The 16,462-nt window shown below is 37.5% G+C and overlaps 1 protein-coding gene across 9 annotated transcripts in view; it reads right to left on the minus strand.

Annotated features, from left to right (window-relative positions):
• The window catches only part of msi2b (musashi RNA-binding protein 2b), a 213,035-nt gene that overhangs the window by 190,835 nt on the left and 5,738 nt on the right, over positions 1-16,462 (minus strand). For all 9 annotated transcript variants that reach the window (XM_029519038.1, XM_029519034.1, XM_029519036.1 and 6 more), the window contains exon 5: positions 10,948-10,989. In XM_029519038.1, the coding sequence (XP_029374898.1) occupies positions 10,948-10,989 (42 nt within the window). The remainder of the gene's footprint in view (positions 1-10,947; positions 10,990-16,462) is intronic.

Raw genomic sequence — 16,462 nt, forward strand, 5'->3', positions numbered from 1 at the left:
ATTTCCACTGTCATACATTGTAAATATCTAGACAAGAGGTTACTTCCATTGTTAGGAAAACAATGCTTGTCTATAATCACTGTCACTACATTACTTAAACAATCATTACATAAATGTTGGGCATTTAGTCTTTGCTTTGCTTTTCTTTTCTTTTCTTTTCTTTTTTTACCACGGCAGCACAAAGTAGCTCAATGATGTTTCATTTTTAAACATAAAAAAGGTTGAAGCCATAGAAAATATCAGTAGTATTTGTGACTTCGAAGCTTGGGACCATGGATATACAGTATTATATCACTTAGGAGACAGCAAGTATTCATTTAGACTATAAAATCTAACTGAAACGTTTGAAAACTGTTCACTCATAAGCAATATAAGCAATATTATATACAAATGAAAACTGTTCAAATAATCATACACACATTTTCTTTGTGTCCTCTTTATTTTACTAATAGCACCAAAAAGTTCCATTTCGCTATTACCTTAACTCAGTATTTTCTGACTGTGTTACCACTAGAATTATTGTCACTTAGATTAAATGCTAAATGTAATCTTTAGAACATGGCACATAAACAGACAAATACAAATTATGGAGGGCCCACACAACAAAAAAACACAACGCAATTTTATCCAGATGATAAAATATGATGTGGCTGACATTGCCTCCTATGAAAAATTATTGGCATAAGCCAACATGTCAGCAGCATAATCATGAATGATGCAGGGAAGAGAAAGGTCACAGCTGAGGACCGAGGCATTATGTAGAGGAACAGCTAAGCTCTTTATTGCCCTGACTTAGATGTGGTAATTCGGTATTGAAGACTTGGTGTCTTACACATGGGGACGATATATATATATATATATATATATATATATATATATATATATATATATATATAGAACTGGTAATACTCTTCAAACAGTAATATCCTCTTGACCATATATATATATAATTTTTCCTTCCATTGTCACTAATTGCTTGCTTTAAACAATTGCAGAGAGTTTGATCTAGACCTCCTCTATATGTAACTCTATTGTGATTTGGCGCTATATAAATTAATTTTGATTTGATTTGTGTTAACAAGAGTCACCAATTTTATTTGCTCAAAATTTTTGGTGTGGAATTTCACAATATTATAAGTGACAAAGAACCTTGTAGAGAACAGGCAAGTGAGGGTCCTCACAATAAATGTGGAACAGCATGCCTAGCAGTCTGTACTACCGCACATCCTTCCTGTCATGCTTTGTTATAGCTAACTCTTCTATGTAATTCTTCCTGCTACCAACAGCGCCATGCAAATTTTCTGCTACTGCTGCCTTACAAGCTAGTAATAGCCTCTCAAGTATGCCATCATCGCCAGTACGGGTAGTGGAGATTTGCAGTATCCTGGGTTCGAATCCAACCAATCCAAGGACTTATGCTGAAAGTCATTTGCCTCTCTCTCCCTGTTGGCCTCTCTGCCAATTACTGTCCAAAATCAAGGCGCAAAATATGCCCCAAATAACAACAATAATAATAATAATAAGAAGAAGAAGAAGAAGAAGAAGAAGAATAACAACAAAAACTACACTTCACCATCATCAGGTGGAAATCAAAGGAATATAGCATGAAAGTTGGACTAGGTTGAGTGCTGTATGATTCTTGTGAATTTCAACTCCTGCTATAGAACTTCGCATCTATTCCCTAGTTGTATGGTAATACTCTTCAAACAGTAATATCCTCTTGACCATTTTATCTTTTATCGAGAATCACCTATTGCAGTGACACAAATAGCTGATAATCAAGGTATATTGTAATTAAGCAACAGAGAATCAATGTTGTAAATGCTTTCAGCGAATTCCACAACATTTACACACTAAAGTAACAGACCAGTTACCGTGTAGAAAAATATTTTGAGGTTCAACACGACACAAAAAACACATCACATGACTGCTATGGATGACAGGTAATATAACAGTGCAAGTTCAGAAATATGTCATTACTGCATAGAATATGTTTCTGTTTGCTGCTTCTTATTTCTTGCCTATCCAGTCTTGTTTGGTTATTATTAATTCTACTAACTCCGGAAAATTTGTGACAGAACCAAATGTGAAACTGACTTTAAGAACAGTAAACCAGCAAAGCAGATATTTAGTGGGAATCGACATGAAACCACCGCAATGACTAAAACTCAGTAGTCATACAGTCAGAGCACTGTGCAAATGTGCTTTTTCAATTAATTAAAAGATGTAACAATGCAGCTTGTTCAGCACTTATGTCACCGAGTGTGGATTCGGTGACTTGGTGCAAACAAACGGTTCAACCAGAAACTAGAATTAATGGAGTAGATTGGTTTTTAGCCTTAAGAATTCACACTAATTATGGCACAGTGACCTTGACCTTTGAGTACCAAATTGTAATATGTTGATCCTAAAGTCCAAGTGAGCATTTGTACCAAATTGGTCGAAATTCCCTGAAGGCATTACTGATATTGAAAGTGAAAGAACAGCACTTGTCCACACCCTCACCAACACCACTGTGGTGCTCCAAACAAGAGGCCATATGATATTTGTACTGGGCAGCTACGAGGTGTGAATAACAATAACTGTAGGAATGCCATCAAAGCACTCGTGTAAAACAGAGCTTGCCTCTCAATTAACTATCCTGAATAGCTTTTTTTTTTGTAAGGTCATTGTGACCCTGACCTTTAACCTTTAACCACCACAAGCGTATGTTTTCATTCTCGAGTCAAGATGAAATATGTTCTAAATTAAGATGATTTGTCTGTTAGCAAGCACATTCTGACTGGTCAGTTGGTAGGCTTGTTATGATTAGTCAATTTTCAACACTGTGCCGATTAGTTAGTTTGAGGCCATGTGCTTATTTGTCCAATTGTACTTGCTGTCTGAGTGGTCAATTTGCAGCCCTCATGTAACTTCATTTGTAGCTGTAGCAAATAATGTGCTACAAATGAAACAGCTGAAGGCCACAAATCTTCACTGAAACCTTGCATTTTGACATTTAACCACCAAAAGTTAATCAGTTTGTTCTTGTGTCCAGGTGAACATTTATTCAAGGATATGCCCTCAAATAGCCAAAAGGTCACCTTGACCTTGACCTTTGCTCTGATCTGAACACAATACCCCTAAACTGAAATACTGCTTTCACAAGTATGGGAAGGATGGACAATCTGAATAATAGTAATGCCTCCAGCCCTGGCTATCTCTGGTACAGGAGCTTAAAAAGGCAACAGAGGCCATTGGCCATCACTATTAATCACACCACAACAATGGCAAAGCTAATAACCTGACAGTCTTGTCTTGCTGAAAGAATATCATTCTTAATCTGAGAGGCTGGTGCCCCAGAAACAAAGAAAAAAAAAAAACAGGGAAAGACATAAAAACTACAGAGCATGAACTGTCACACAAGTGAGAAAGAGCAATCTGGCCTGTGAGATTCCAATATCTTACTCTACAATGACAACAGGATCCAATCATGGCAGAACACTTCAGTGAGCCAGTCAGGCAATGCTCCAATCAGACAGACACATCCAACACAAAATGACTTCAGCTGCACTTTCCCAAATTACAAATAAAATAAACTGCGACGCACTGTATACACTGTATGTTTCAACCCTCACCTAATAAACATGAAGCTTTGTAAAACACAAAAGACCCAAATAGGTAACAGGGATTCAAATGGTAGCAATTTGTTGTCATTACTTTCACGCAATATTATAAATACTCTATACACCTTTATATGCTGTTTTTATATAAAGGTGTACAGAGCACATAGTGGCATATCCTGTGTAAATTACAATAAACATATACATAAACACTACACGCAAAAGTTACATTTTTAGCATTTAGCGTATGATTCTTCATATAAGAGATATGAGTACTATTTCCACAGAAGCTCTGTGTCAGCTGGCAGTAATTGCAGAAATCTTGACACACCTGTACCTTTCTTGCTGTGGATGGCATTTTTCAGTCATTGTACAAATCCCAGACAAGCATGTTTGAAAGCAGAAACACAGGGGGTGAAAGTGCTGAGAAGTAATGAGAATTCAAAACTGGACAGCAAGGTGATGTGTCTGACAACACAATGGAACTCATCATCCTGATTAAGCTGGCCGTCCCTTTTTAATTATTTCCAGTATTTCATTCAAAGGCAATCTCAAAAAGGTCACTGTTAGAAAATTAGAAACGCATTCCTCATCTGCCTCTCGAGCTGCCACAGGCACTCCCTCGAGTGATGACTTTCAGAGTTAAGTACCTCTGCTTCATTCAAAATCTTAGTTTTTCCTATTGAATGGGCGGAGACTGGAGGTGGTTGAGAAGAAAAAACATGTGGTCAGGTAATGTAAATGTGATGTAATGTAAAAACAAGCCTGGCTGATCCACCTGTCATATTGTCAAAGGTCACTGTCACTGTTGGTTTGTCCCATGGCCCAAGCCACTTAGATTTTCCGTGTCATTGTTCTTACAAAAGACCTCTAGAAAAACAAACACATTTTTTTTTTTTTTTTTTAACTCTTCCTTGCTTTTTTTTTTTTTTCACTATGCTGACACACACACCACTATCTCGAAACACTAACTATAAAAGACTGCTATGCATTAAAGGAAAAACAAAAACAATAGTAAAAATATGTTATTTTTGATTTTATTTTAGATACTTTCAATAAGATTCTGGAGCAAAGTCAAACAAGATTGATACGACACAGCCCAGTGATGCATTTACTCTGATGTAGCCAGCACACATTAAACGTGTGTGTGCTTGTGTTGTTTTTCCTGTGTGCACATGCATGTGTGTACACAGAGCAGCTTTGATAAGAGGTCTTGAGAGGTATAGTGGAGGACCTTGCCCTCCTCTGCTCTCTTCTCCTCTCTATCCTGGCTAGCAGGCTGTCCTCATTACTGTCAGTCAGCATCAGGTTTAGCAGTGCCAGGCTCCTGCACAGCCCTCTGTCCTCTCTGCCCTGCCAGCACTAGCCTGCCTGACTGCTGCCATTGGTAAGCATTGTAAGAACCCCTCGATCTCATAGAAAACCAAATTACTCTCCACCCACAAGCAAGGAGACAGGAGCAGAAAGGAATAGGCCAAAACAAGAATCACACATAAGTAAACTCCATTTATGAGTCTCTGGCAATTACTCAAACAAAGGATGAGAGTGTTCATGTTGTATCTGCAGTTGAAAAAAGTAATTAAAATAAAATGTAGATTTACACATCATTTATTCTTCCATTGAAGGATAACTACTGGAGGACATCTTTAAAAAAGGGGGGCACAAGATACATTTAGCAAGTGGGAAATGCACACACACGCACACAACAAACAACTGAGCAAGAATCAAACTGAGCATCGCTTTGACTACCCGTTAACTGGGTCACTCAGTTGGTGATTGTGTCTGACCACCAAACAAACAGTCATTCATATGTCTGTGCTCTGGCCCCATTTTCATCTGGAGCAGTTCCACTGAGGCCACTGAAAGCAAAGGAGCTGACAGGTCAGGGATTTAAACCCATCTCCAGCTTCAGCAAAGCAGCCATTACCACAGGGGGAAAACAACTCCTTGTGACATTCTCCATTTAAAGAAGGGTTTACTTATGTCGGCTGCACATCTGGGATTTTTTTTTTTTTTCAAGGGGTGAGAGGACAGTGACAGCAAAGAATTCCCTTCAATTCGCTTGTCACTTTTCCGTCATCCTGCTCCAAGTTTTCTTTGCTCACTATCTCACTGGCTTGGTCTCTGTGAAATGTCAGCGTGTTTAGTGTCAGTTGTAAAACCCATTTCATTTATTTTGAGATATATGGCAAATATCTTTTCATTTGGACATTGTGGTCACTCACTGGAATAAGACTATTTGCCCTGATATGTGACAGCAGGTTTTTGAAAATATCTTCCAAAGTTCTTTCTCTTTCCATGCTCAGTTTTTCTATCCACATTGTGGAATTCCTTGGCATAAGAAAATGTCTAATGGGAAATAATCTTCTTCCACATTATAAATATTTGGGAGGGCTCAGGGTTGTAAACGGTGAAGCTGAAGAAGCGACACTGATATGACATTCTGTTCTACATTAAGGACTTTTGTCCTTGAATATTCTTTCAGACTCGTGCAGCTGTGCAGATCTGACTTGGAAAGGGGGAAGCTGGTGCTTTTAATAAATTCACAGACACATTCAAAGGGGCTGGCAGCTACGGAGGTTTCATTTTCTCAGTAGTGAGTTGTGTCATTTAAAATAAGGATCATTTTGAGGAGGGGAATATCATAATGCTAAATCTAGATCAAATAACTGAGCAAGGTGTAAGACTGGATTTACAAGGCCTTGTAATCCTGAAAAACTTAAAAGAAGCACAGCAAGAGCACAGAGATATAGTGTAGAAAGAATGAGACCGTGAACAAGTGTGTTTTGAATTTGTACATTAATATGCACAACTGTGCTTCTTTAACACAGTTTGTGGACATGTGGTTGTATGTGTGTGTCAGTGCAATATAACAGCACACAATACACTGGCACAGGGGATGAGAATGTGTATTTACTTCATGCAGCTTTATTATTAGACTTCATTAAAACTTAATACATGAAATCTCTCTCTAGAACCAGAATACACCTGAGAGTCTATTCTGCAGGTAAGAACATTAAGTACACAGTCCCTGAGAGATATTTATGGGATGCAGACAAGTGGAGGAGGTGGGGGAACTGGTCAATTTGCCATTCACAGAAAGTGTGTGTACGAGAGAGAAAAATAACGATGCAAAGTGAGAAGGAAAAATTGACATGGAGAGGCAATGAGCAAGACAAAAGAGAGAGGCAAAAATGAAGAGAGAGTTCCAGCTGCCAGAGACAGAGCAACACTAACAGTAGAGGCCATGAACGGGGAAGCCACACAGTCACAGCTGTCGCGGGCTGGAGTAAAATTTGGGACACTGCTTTGATGGTATTTTTGACTGATACCCCAGAATTACCTCAGCCAATGTACTATATCAGTTAGCCTCACTGCTCACTGACATTGATGAAAGCCGTTTAATACAAGGGAGAAGTTGCAGGAAAGAAAACTGTCATTACAAACAAAAAACTGTCATCACAAATGAATAGATGTGTGCAGCACACATCTATTTGTGCACAAATACAGTCTTTGTGTAGCCTGAAGACTGCCAGAATCATAGTGACAACCTGTTCAGGTTTACAAGGCAAAATCTTTTATGAGGTGCGAGGAAAGGGTTATGCCCATTTCTCTGTAAAAGGCAAAACATTCACATAGCTCTGTAAATGTGCCTTCCTTTCATTTCCATAACAAGCTATCAGAACTCATCTCCCACTGAAGTGGCCACAGTCCCGCTGGCAATTAAAATCATGCTGGGACATGCCATGGTTGTGTGTGACTCCACTGTGGGAAACAAAAGCAGCAGCAGCAGCGGTAATGACGCCAACATTTGAGTGGTAAATCTTCAGCAATGTCGGCGGAAACTGGTGCTTTGATTCCTCAAGGAAACTGAGAGTAGGCTTCGTTTACCTCTTTCACTACAAGTCTTATAAATATATAATAATAAAATATCAAGAGGGAAGGCAGCATAACCTCGTCTTCAAGTTATGCAGCTACAGCCACAACAGTAAAATTAAGGTTTTTTTCATTGCAGTATGTCAAGAAATTGGGAAAAATTTGGGGTATGTTTTGTTTTTTCTCATTCTTTGTTAATTTTGGAATAGGTTAAAATATTATCCATCTTTAAAATGAATATAGAGATGACAATATGTTTTATCATTACTCAGTTCAAATTCAGTTCAAAAAGTGATTGATCACATTTGCATTGACGTCACACTAACACAGAGAAAAATACTTTGGTAAACTTACGATGGTAATTTTTTTTATTATTATATTTTTCAAATTAAACTCAAATAAAGTCTATGAATCTACTGTAGGAAATGACATAAAATGAAATCACTTTTGCCACTAAGAGAGTGGAGTGAGTAATTAGGTTTAGACGGAAATCCTGGCATGGTAAAGCTGTACTGTTAGATGCCTATCTAATAAAGCCACAGCTAACCCCAGCCTGAGCGCATAGGCTAGGAGGAGAGGTGGCATAAATGAATGTGCATAAAGCACTTTGCATCACATCATCATTGTTTAATCCTTTTCATTCTCATCTGTCAATCATCGACAGATGCAGCCTAATCCCTGAATATTTGTGGCGTAGTCTGCATTGATACTTTCAACATGACTTGTCGGCACAGCTTCTTTTTCTTGTACAAAATGGTTTTTATGTCTTAAGATAAGCTTTATCGTTCTGTAGTGTGTGTGTGTGCGTGCATGCATGTATAAAGTTTTCATTTTTTTGTTTGGTGATTACCTCACCTTGCTGCCCTTTATTAGTTTTCTACAAAAATTACAAACAAATTACATTGCAAAAAATTTTATATTCACAACATTCTCAAATGCAAGAGGCAAACCAGTTGACATTTAGCACAGAGACTGGTGAGTCACAGGAGGAGATTTTTATGTCTTATCAAGACAGTAACCTGCATCCAAAAATAATGTTAGTCTTCTAAATGACAAATAATTCACTGAAGTCCTGCAGCGATGTTTGCACCTATTGCAAATCTTCAAAGCAAGTTGACTTTGTCATCCATGTCACATCAAGTTTAAATTACATGATCCCAAAATTGTCCACTTTAGTGCAGCCTAATGATAAGCTGTTGCCAGACTCCACTCTGTCTTTGACCATCTCTTTACAGTGAAACTGCCTGTGGTTTTGGGGCAGTGTCAGTTATTGCTGCTGATACAAGTTGTTTTTCCTGTGATCCTGTCATCCTGGTGCAAACACCTTCAGTTGTTTACAGTGAAATGTCCTCTGTGTTCACCTTGACTTCCTGTCTGTTTTCAGCATTACACTACGTGCTGTACATACTGTATAGTTTTACCATACTGCAGCATTCAGCAGTGGTAGGTCATTGGCAGGGTTATTTGTGAGGTCATTGTTAGCCGTGAGAAAATAAACGCTGATTGGTCTCGTCACGATTTGCTCCCTGAAGCCTGTGCTACCGAGGCACCTGCCAAGCCGAGATTCTTTAAACAGGAACGAAGCCTATTCAACAGCTGCATAAGCAGGCAGGCAGACAGCGGAGGGGAAGAGGGACAAAAGAAAGCAAATGCAAAACAGAGAGGACTTTCTAAATGGGAACCTCAGAGTGGGACCTCTTTTAAAGGTCCTAAATCAATTGAACATAAAGTACAAACCCATGCAATGTTAATCTATCTGGCTTAATCCCATTGCTTTAAGATCCTTTATAATCCACATTCAATACAACCATTTTTCTTTTCTAACAAGCATGCCCTATAGCCATTTTATAAATCATTCACACAGGGCTTTCGCAGTACCACAAGATCTGTAATGGTGTCATTATTTCACCGATTATGAATCACGTAAGGTAAAATGATAAATACGTTCAAGACCTGTTGAGCAGCTCAAGATATTGCATTTCTCTTCCTGAGTCACTCGTGAATTTAAAAAAAAAAAAAAAAAAAAAAGTGTAACACTATTTGAAAAAAATTAACCATAACCATGACAGCAAGTTTCTTGTTCACTTAAAAAACTGGGAGCATCATCAAACATCCGAGCTGGTTTATTGCAACTTTTATGAGCAAGGCTCACAAGAGAAGAAGTTAAATTGATATACTTGCCATGTAGGAAAACACTGGTAGTTTCTCAACCATATGCCAATATCCTTAAGTCATGTGCTCTGGCTTTGAAAGCCTGCACTGCCAATTCCTCATTTGAAACCTGAACAACTCTTTAACAATGGCCGTCTCTGATCTGGTGTGAGGGAGAAAATCTATTATCGATTTCCACCTGGTGGAGGTGGAAAAAGCCCTGATAGCAATGCTGAATTGCGCTACACTGTACTGTGCTATAGTGTGCACATTAAATGCTCGGGGCTGGTGTGAGAGGCCATGTCAACAAAGCCCTTGACTACACCACAGCACCATCTGCACACACTGAATATTTAATTGTCATTAGAACTGCTCAAGACCAGTAATCAAGAAAGGAAAAGATAATATGCATCATGAAGAAGTCATGCGACAGTTCCTGGATGATTGAAGCTTCGCTCATTTTTTAAATAATGTATTGTTTCTGTGCAAATTGTAACATGCATGCACCACAATTCAAGAGATTTCCAAATCACTTATGTCATTCAGTCCCATTCATATCCAAATGGTACAGAAAACAATTCAACAGACATATAATTCAGCCAGCAAATGTAATTTGTCACTGTCAAGTGAAAAGAGAAGTCAGCAATCAGTTCTTGCCAGTTCAAGCTAATACAAAGCTATTCACATTTTAAAAACTTGCCATTTCGCATTAATGTACATCTTCAAAAAGGTTGCAACAGCCAATACAAGAAAAGAGAATATTGATTCCACCAACATTTGCTCCATATCTTTGTCACAAACCCATCAAGCGAACAGACAAGTAATCAAAGTAAGATCATTTCATCAATTATTGTATATTCTGCAACAATAGACAGACAATAAAGCTTGATTTTAAACAATGGCAGGCTAAAGCTGGATGCCCCTGTTGCAACAGAAATATACCGTAGTAATAGAACACTTCATTTCGAGGTGTTTGCTTATAAAAACAACTATGATGAGGGATGAAATGCAAATGTAAGCATGACAAAAGCACAAAAAATGGACTAAATATAAAACGGTAAGGCAATGCAGAAAAACACATATCTTCAATCGTGCTGAAAATTCTCTTTAAGTGTAATATGTCCAATTTTAATTGCTTTGGCGAAGCAGCATAGACAATGTGAGAACAATGGAGCCAGAGTAGGTATTTCTCTACAATAACAAACAGACAACCGCTGTCTATTTGTATCTGCTGTGTGAGCACACAAAATTAGGTAAGCTAGTGACATGAGACATAATCATTTTCTTTGAGCAGGGTTAGTGACCAATTTATTCTTACCTTAGGCTGAGCGCGACGGGGAAAGGCAACCTTAGGATCAATCTGAGAATGAGAAGAGAATAGCAAAAGTGTTGTTAAAGGAAAAACTGTGATATTTCAAGGGTGAAAAGCAATAAACAGGTGTTGAAAATATTTCCAAAACTCTGAGCCCCCCCAGCCCATAAAAAAGGGGCCCCCAAGAGCATTTTGAGCTGTTTTATTGAGCTGAGCACAAGAGACCGTTCACATGGTTACATTTTAAATCCATTTTTGTCAAGAATAAATACTGGTATTTTCACTGGAGAAATACATTGTAATTTAATATATCACAAATACACTTTGATACTTTTAACTCACGCTGATGATAATTTATCTGAGCCATTAAGATTTACAAAAGCTGTATAATCAGCCTGTGGCGATGTACACATCCTGCTTTTGAATTTGAGAAGCATTTGCAGAAACCAAAGCTGCATTCAAGAGCTATTGAAATTATTGCAATTGCATATTAAGTGCACATGAATGACCCAACAAAGTGGCAATAGGATTTTTTTTTATTTAATTATTTATGTATTTGTTACACAGTACGTCTGCAAAATCTGATCTGACTTTCGACCAATGTGATTTATCTTTTCAGCCTCTCTACCAAATTGTATTTAGGATTAGGTTAAAGCAGGGTCGTGATAACAGGTTGCTTTAGACTAACAGTTCAAATTCAACAAACAGAAAAAGCATCTACATGGTGCTGTCTATCATTCTCTTCAATATTTAATCAATTTCTAGCTCAGTGTAAATTCACACTGACCAGTTCATTTGTAAAATACGAATTAATGCACTATGCAATGACAGAATTACTTATTAGTCAGTACATGAATCCCCACTATAAAATGTCCAATCATTCACATTTACTGCTGGCCAATTAACTGTCTCCTTATTAATTATGTTGGTGCAGATATTTGGCCCAATAACTGGATTGACTTCAAGTTAAGCGAGTCAGGATTGTCAGCGGGGAGACCTTTAGGTTAAAAACAAAGCAGCATTCATTTTAATAATTTATATCTAATGGCAGCACAAAATTTGTTATAATGAGGATTTGAAGGAAGCTGGCCAATTTCCCTGACCTCATTACTTACTGTAGCAAATTATCTACAATGGATGGAGCTCAATGACACATTCTAGGCACAACGTTCATTGTAGCAGGCAATGTACTGTAGGAAAACACATATTAATTATTAGTAATTACTGTGTGGGTCTCCAGACCAAAATATTGGTACTACTAAATGATCTGCCAATGCTGGCAACTGATATATCTTATGAAGGAACCACTGCTGTTGCAAAGATACTTGTTGTGTTGAGGCAAGCCTGACCATCGTTCAGTTGGTCATGGTCACAGCAGAGACTCACTTTTATTTTAGGCAGCCATCCCTGATTGAATATGACAGGGAGAAAATGAGAGTCTGAGGCTGGTGACGCCTCCAGATATTGCCAAATAACCAAGAGGATGCATCAGATCAGCTTGTTTCTCCATCTTGTGCTTGTTATTTCATTAGTTTCATTTTCTCGTTAATTTCACTTGGATGAAGGTATGTGATGGGGTGTCTCATCAACCTTGCAATGAAGAGTAACTATCACAAAACAGCAATGTCATCCTAAATTGCCCTTGCACGAATTTGTAAAAATAATAATAATTAAAAAATAAATAAAAATAAAAAAAATATATATAAAATTTACCTTGTGGCAGAATATTACTCATTTGTGCTTATCAAAGAATCTTATTTATGTTATTACCAATTCTATCCATTGGTTCCTTCTCCAGCACAGATGGACTTATCCAACAAAATATATATATAAAACTCTTTCTGCTGAGGAAAACAACAACCAGAGGAAAGGAAGAGACGACACCATCTGCACAGATCAATTAAGCCATTGAGACTGACTACATTTTAATGTGTTTGAAGGGAAACCATGATGTGCAATGTCATTGTCATCTTTTCTGTCAGTCTCAGTTATTACAGTTATCTTTCTAAATCAGGTCAAAATGAGAAATGAATTCAATAACACCTGGGTATGGCAACCCTGCTTGTAATGAATTTCATTTAAAGATTTGTTTTAGCACTTAGCCCCAGGCATAACCAATTTAAACTCAATTATTTTGTGCACCCTATTTGAGCAAACACAACACGTTATGCTTTGAATACCAAAATCCTATACTTGGTAATGTATCCTACTTTTTAAGCCAATACCAAACATATCAAATCTCACTTCATTATACTGCATAAACTGTTTTTTTTCCATGGGGCTGATGATTTCTGCTCACTATGAAGATCCTTGTTTGCACAAGAGTGTACTTTAACACAGAAACAACAGAGCTCATGGAGTTTCCTGTCTGTCTGTCTCGTTTAGAATATTAAAATCACTCCAAAGAGAGAATTACAGCCACAGGACTGTATGAAAATGAAGCTGATACCGAAGATTGTTTAAATCACACTTGGAGCAATGCAAGCAAATTAAGCAATGAGGACTTACTAACCAATCCTTCTGAGAAATGCTGTAGCTGTACCTTTTTAGGTCACAACTTATGATGAATGACTCCTTTGAGAAATTTAATTTATGAGGAAGGGAGTTGTTGCAATTGTTTTTCTCTCACTTTACATATTAATGTGATTTATATGTTGGCCTCATATTTAAGGCAAGAAGTTAAAATATACATCACACTTTGCACTGCACAACTGTGAAACAGATATAATGTTTCAACTGATATTTACTTCCTGAAACAATGTTGTTATGTAACACATGTAACATCAGTTTTGGGATCAATCAACCAGACCTGGGGTGTGAACTTTTTTTAGTAATTCAATGTACAGTACTTAAACATCTTATTTTGCTCAAGTCTATTTTCATCTAACAATACTTAAAAAAAAATTAACACTATTTAAAAACCCATTAAGGAAAGTACTTTTGTTAATGGGTTGCAGGGAAAAAAAGCACTCTCTTCTTCCTTCTGTGTGATTGCTTTCACTTTATTTCTTCTTTCTTCACCAGCATCAGCTGAACGCCAACAAGTTTAGGCGTATTCTCTGTGGCTTGTTGAAATGAATTCTGGGAACAAATCACAAGCTGATGCCGAAGCAGAGAAGGCAATTTTAGGTAACATGTGTACCAAGAAGCATATTAAAGCACTTCAGCACAAAATAATTCCCATAACGTATTAAGTGTCATAAACTGACAACACATAACTGTAGAGTAAAATGCTAGACCTCCCATCCAGCTGTAGCTGTATCGCCATCATCTAGTAGCAGTAAAAGTACTTTATTAATCTGCCTCTAGGAAATTTTTATCATGGAAACATCAGCAGCAGTGCACACAAACTAAACAGCACATAGATATTTGGAAGCCTGACTTGGAGCTAAATGAACAATCTGCTCTGAATTTGAATGTGCTCCACCTTTGAACATGAGGTTTTACTGGCTGCCAGATTAGCTGCTCAGAGCAGTGCTATTAATCACGTTAACACCAAGAATTTACCTTTTGTTTATTGTTTTCATACTGTGGAAATGTGAAGGTCATTGGGACCATAACATTCATTGAGCACTGATTTGACCATTATACAATACAGAAAGTCTACTAAATCTGCTAAACCTATAGTGATAATGCCCATTGTTGTTGTCTCTGTTATAAGAAGGGTGTTTAAATATGGCTTCACAGATGAAATCTGATTTTGACACAGTTGAGTCGTCTCAACACAGTCAGGGCTGGAATATATGAGTTAAATATCATATTGTGATTAATAAAATGGCAGTAATTAATGGTAGGGCTACGATAATCAATAATTAGTGACTAATATAAACTCAAATATAAAGGTAATTGATAATCGACTAGCTACCTGTTATTTTTAGGTTGTACACTCACTGCTTACTTATTTTACAGTACAGGTTTGGTCAAACATTTTCAAGCATCATCACCTTGGGCACTATGAAGCTGAGATGGTGTTCATGGCTTCTTCATTTTTTTAATATAGACCACAACAAATCAACACGACTTTAAATGTGCCAGAGTCAATTAATATAACATGACAAATTCCATGTCAATGCGTTCTTTTTGAGAAAAGAAATCCTCACTATTACATCATTCTTAAATCTAATTTTCGCAGGTTAGATTAGGTGAAAATAATCACCATCATCTGTTATCTACAACTGTTTGGTCAATGCGTGAGGTCCTGTTTTCCATTGATTAAATTATTGTAGCCATCTTATGGTAGCAGTTTCTGCTATATGCATTAGTCGAGCAGACTCTAATGTGATGTCATCATCACAGGCCTCTCTAATTACAGCATGTGTGACTTCTGCAATATGGGTACCTTGGGTAAATCTTAAGCACATAACCATGTTCTAGGATCACAAGAGCATTGATGGTGACACATGAAAGAAGTATCCCATGCATTTGTTGTACATTACATGATGCAAGATGATCTCACACAGAACAAAAGTGTACTTCCTAAAGACACCACACAACATGATATGTCAGTGTAATAAATGAGAACAGACCAAGAGGAACACTTGCAGCCCCTACCCCGATCTTTTATCTTCCACATCCTTTTACTACAGGGTCTCAGAGGGCTGCTTTTGCATGCGACTGTGGGAGATCAGGGCAGGGGGAACAGCATATATCTTAAGTTCAAATCTTACAAAAGGATTTCATATATTAATGTGGCTCCTGGGTAAACTCTCTTCCTTTCTCTTAAGACATATCTACACAGGTCTGATGATGTGGTGTTTAAGCTAAAAGGCAAAGCCTTATCAAAGTTGCAGTTTCTCCCAATTTAAGTGTGTAAGTAGATCCACAGGTAGGTGTGTGTGTGTGCGCACAATACCAACAGAATAGGTGAGAAATTACTGTATTAATGTTTTATATCTATGCTGTCAATCCCGACTGATTTTAGTGGTTGAATAAGAGGCAAGTTTGGCTATTTTTTTATCGTCTTATAAATATGCATCATCATCATGAGCGTAATGCAGATTCAGTGATATCGCACAAGCCATTACCTTACTGCCTTGACAAACATATTACGCAAGTACTGAAAAGCAACAGATAAAACATGAACTAATAACACCTTTGGCCATAATTAACTGTGGAAAACAGGGCACCTGCAATAATTAAACAGGCCAGAGTTTAGCTTAATAATTTGACTTAAATTCCAAAATCCTGTTTGATGAACACATTTTGGATTTGTTCAGAACAGCTGTTCATTCAAACCTTTTCTCCTCCTTCCCTCATGGATTGCTTTCTGTCTTACCTACAACATCAAAAATGCGAGCACAGGCTGACCTGGGGGTCATTCAATAAAGGCTGGAAATATGCCAGCACCACATAGAATATGTTTATCTTACAAGAAACATAAATGTTTGTGGGTCAGGTTTCAGTGGATTAAGACTAAGGCCAAATGTATGCAGTTTAAAACACTATGAATGGTTTCACACCGACATAAATAAATTCATATTTCCAGTTAAACTATAATAACCTCTAATAGGTCCAACAAGTC

Source organism: Echeneis naucrates, chromosome 14, assembly GCF_900963305.1.
Source record: "Echeneis naucrates chromosome 14, fEcheNa1.1, whole genome shotgun sequence".
Lineage (NCBI taxonomy): Eukaryota > Metazoa > Chordata > Actinopteri > Carangiformes > Echeneidae > Echeneis > Echeneis naucrates.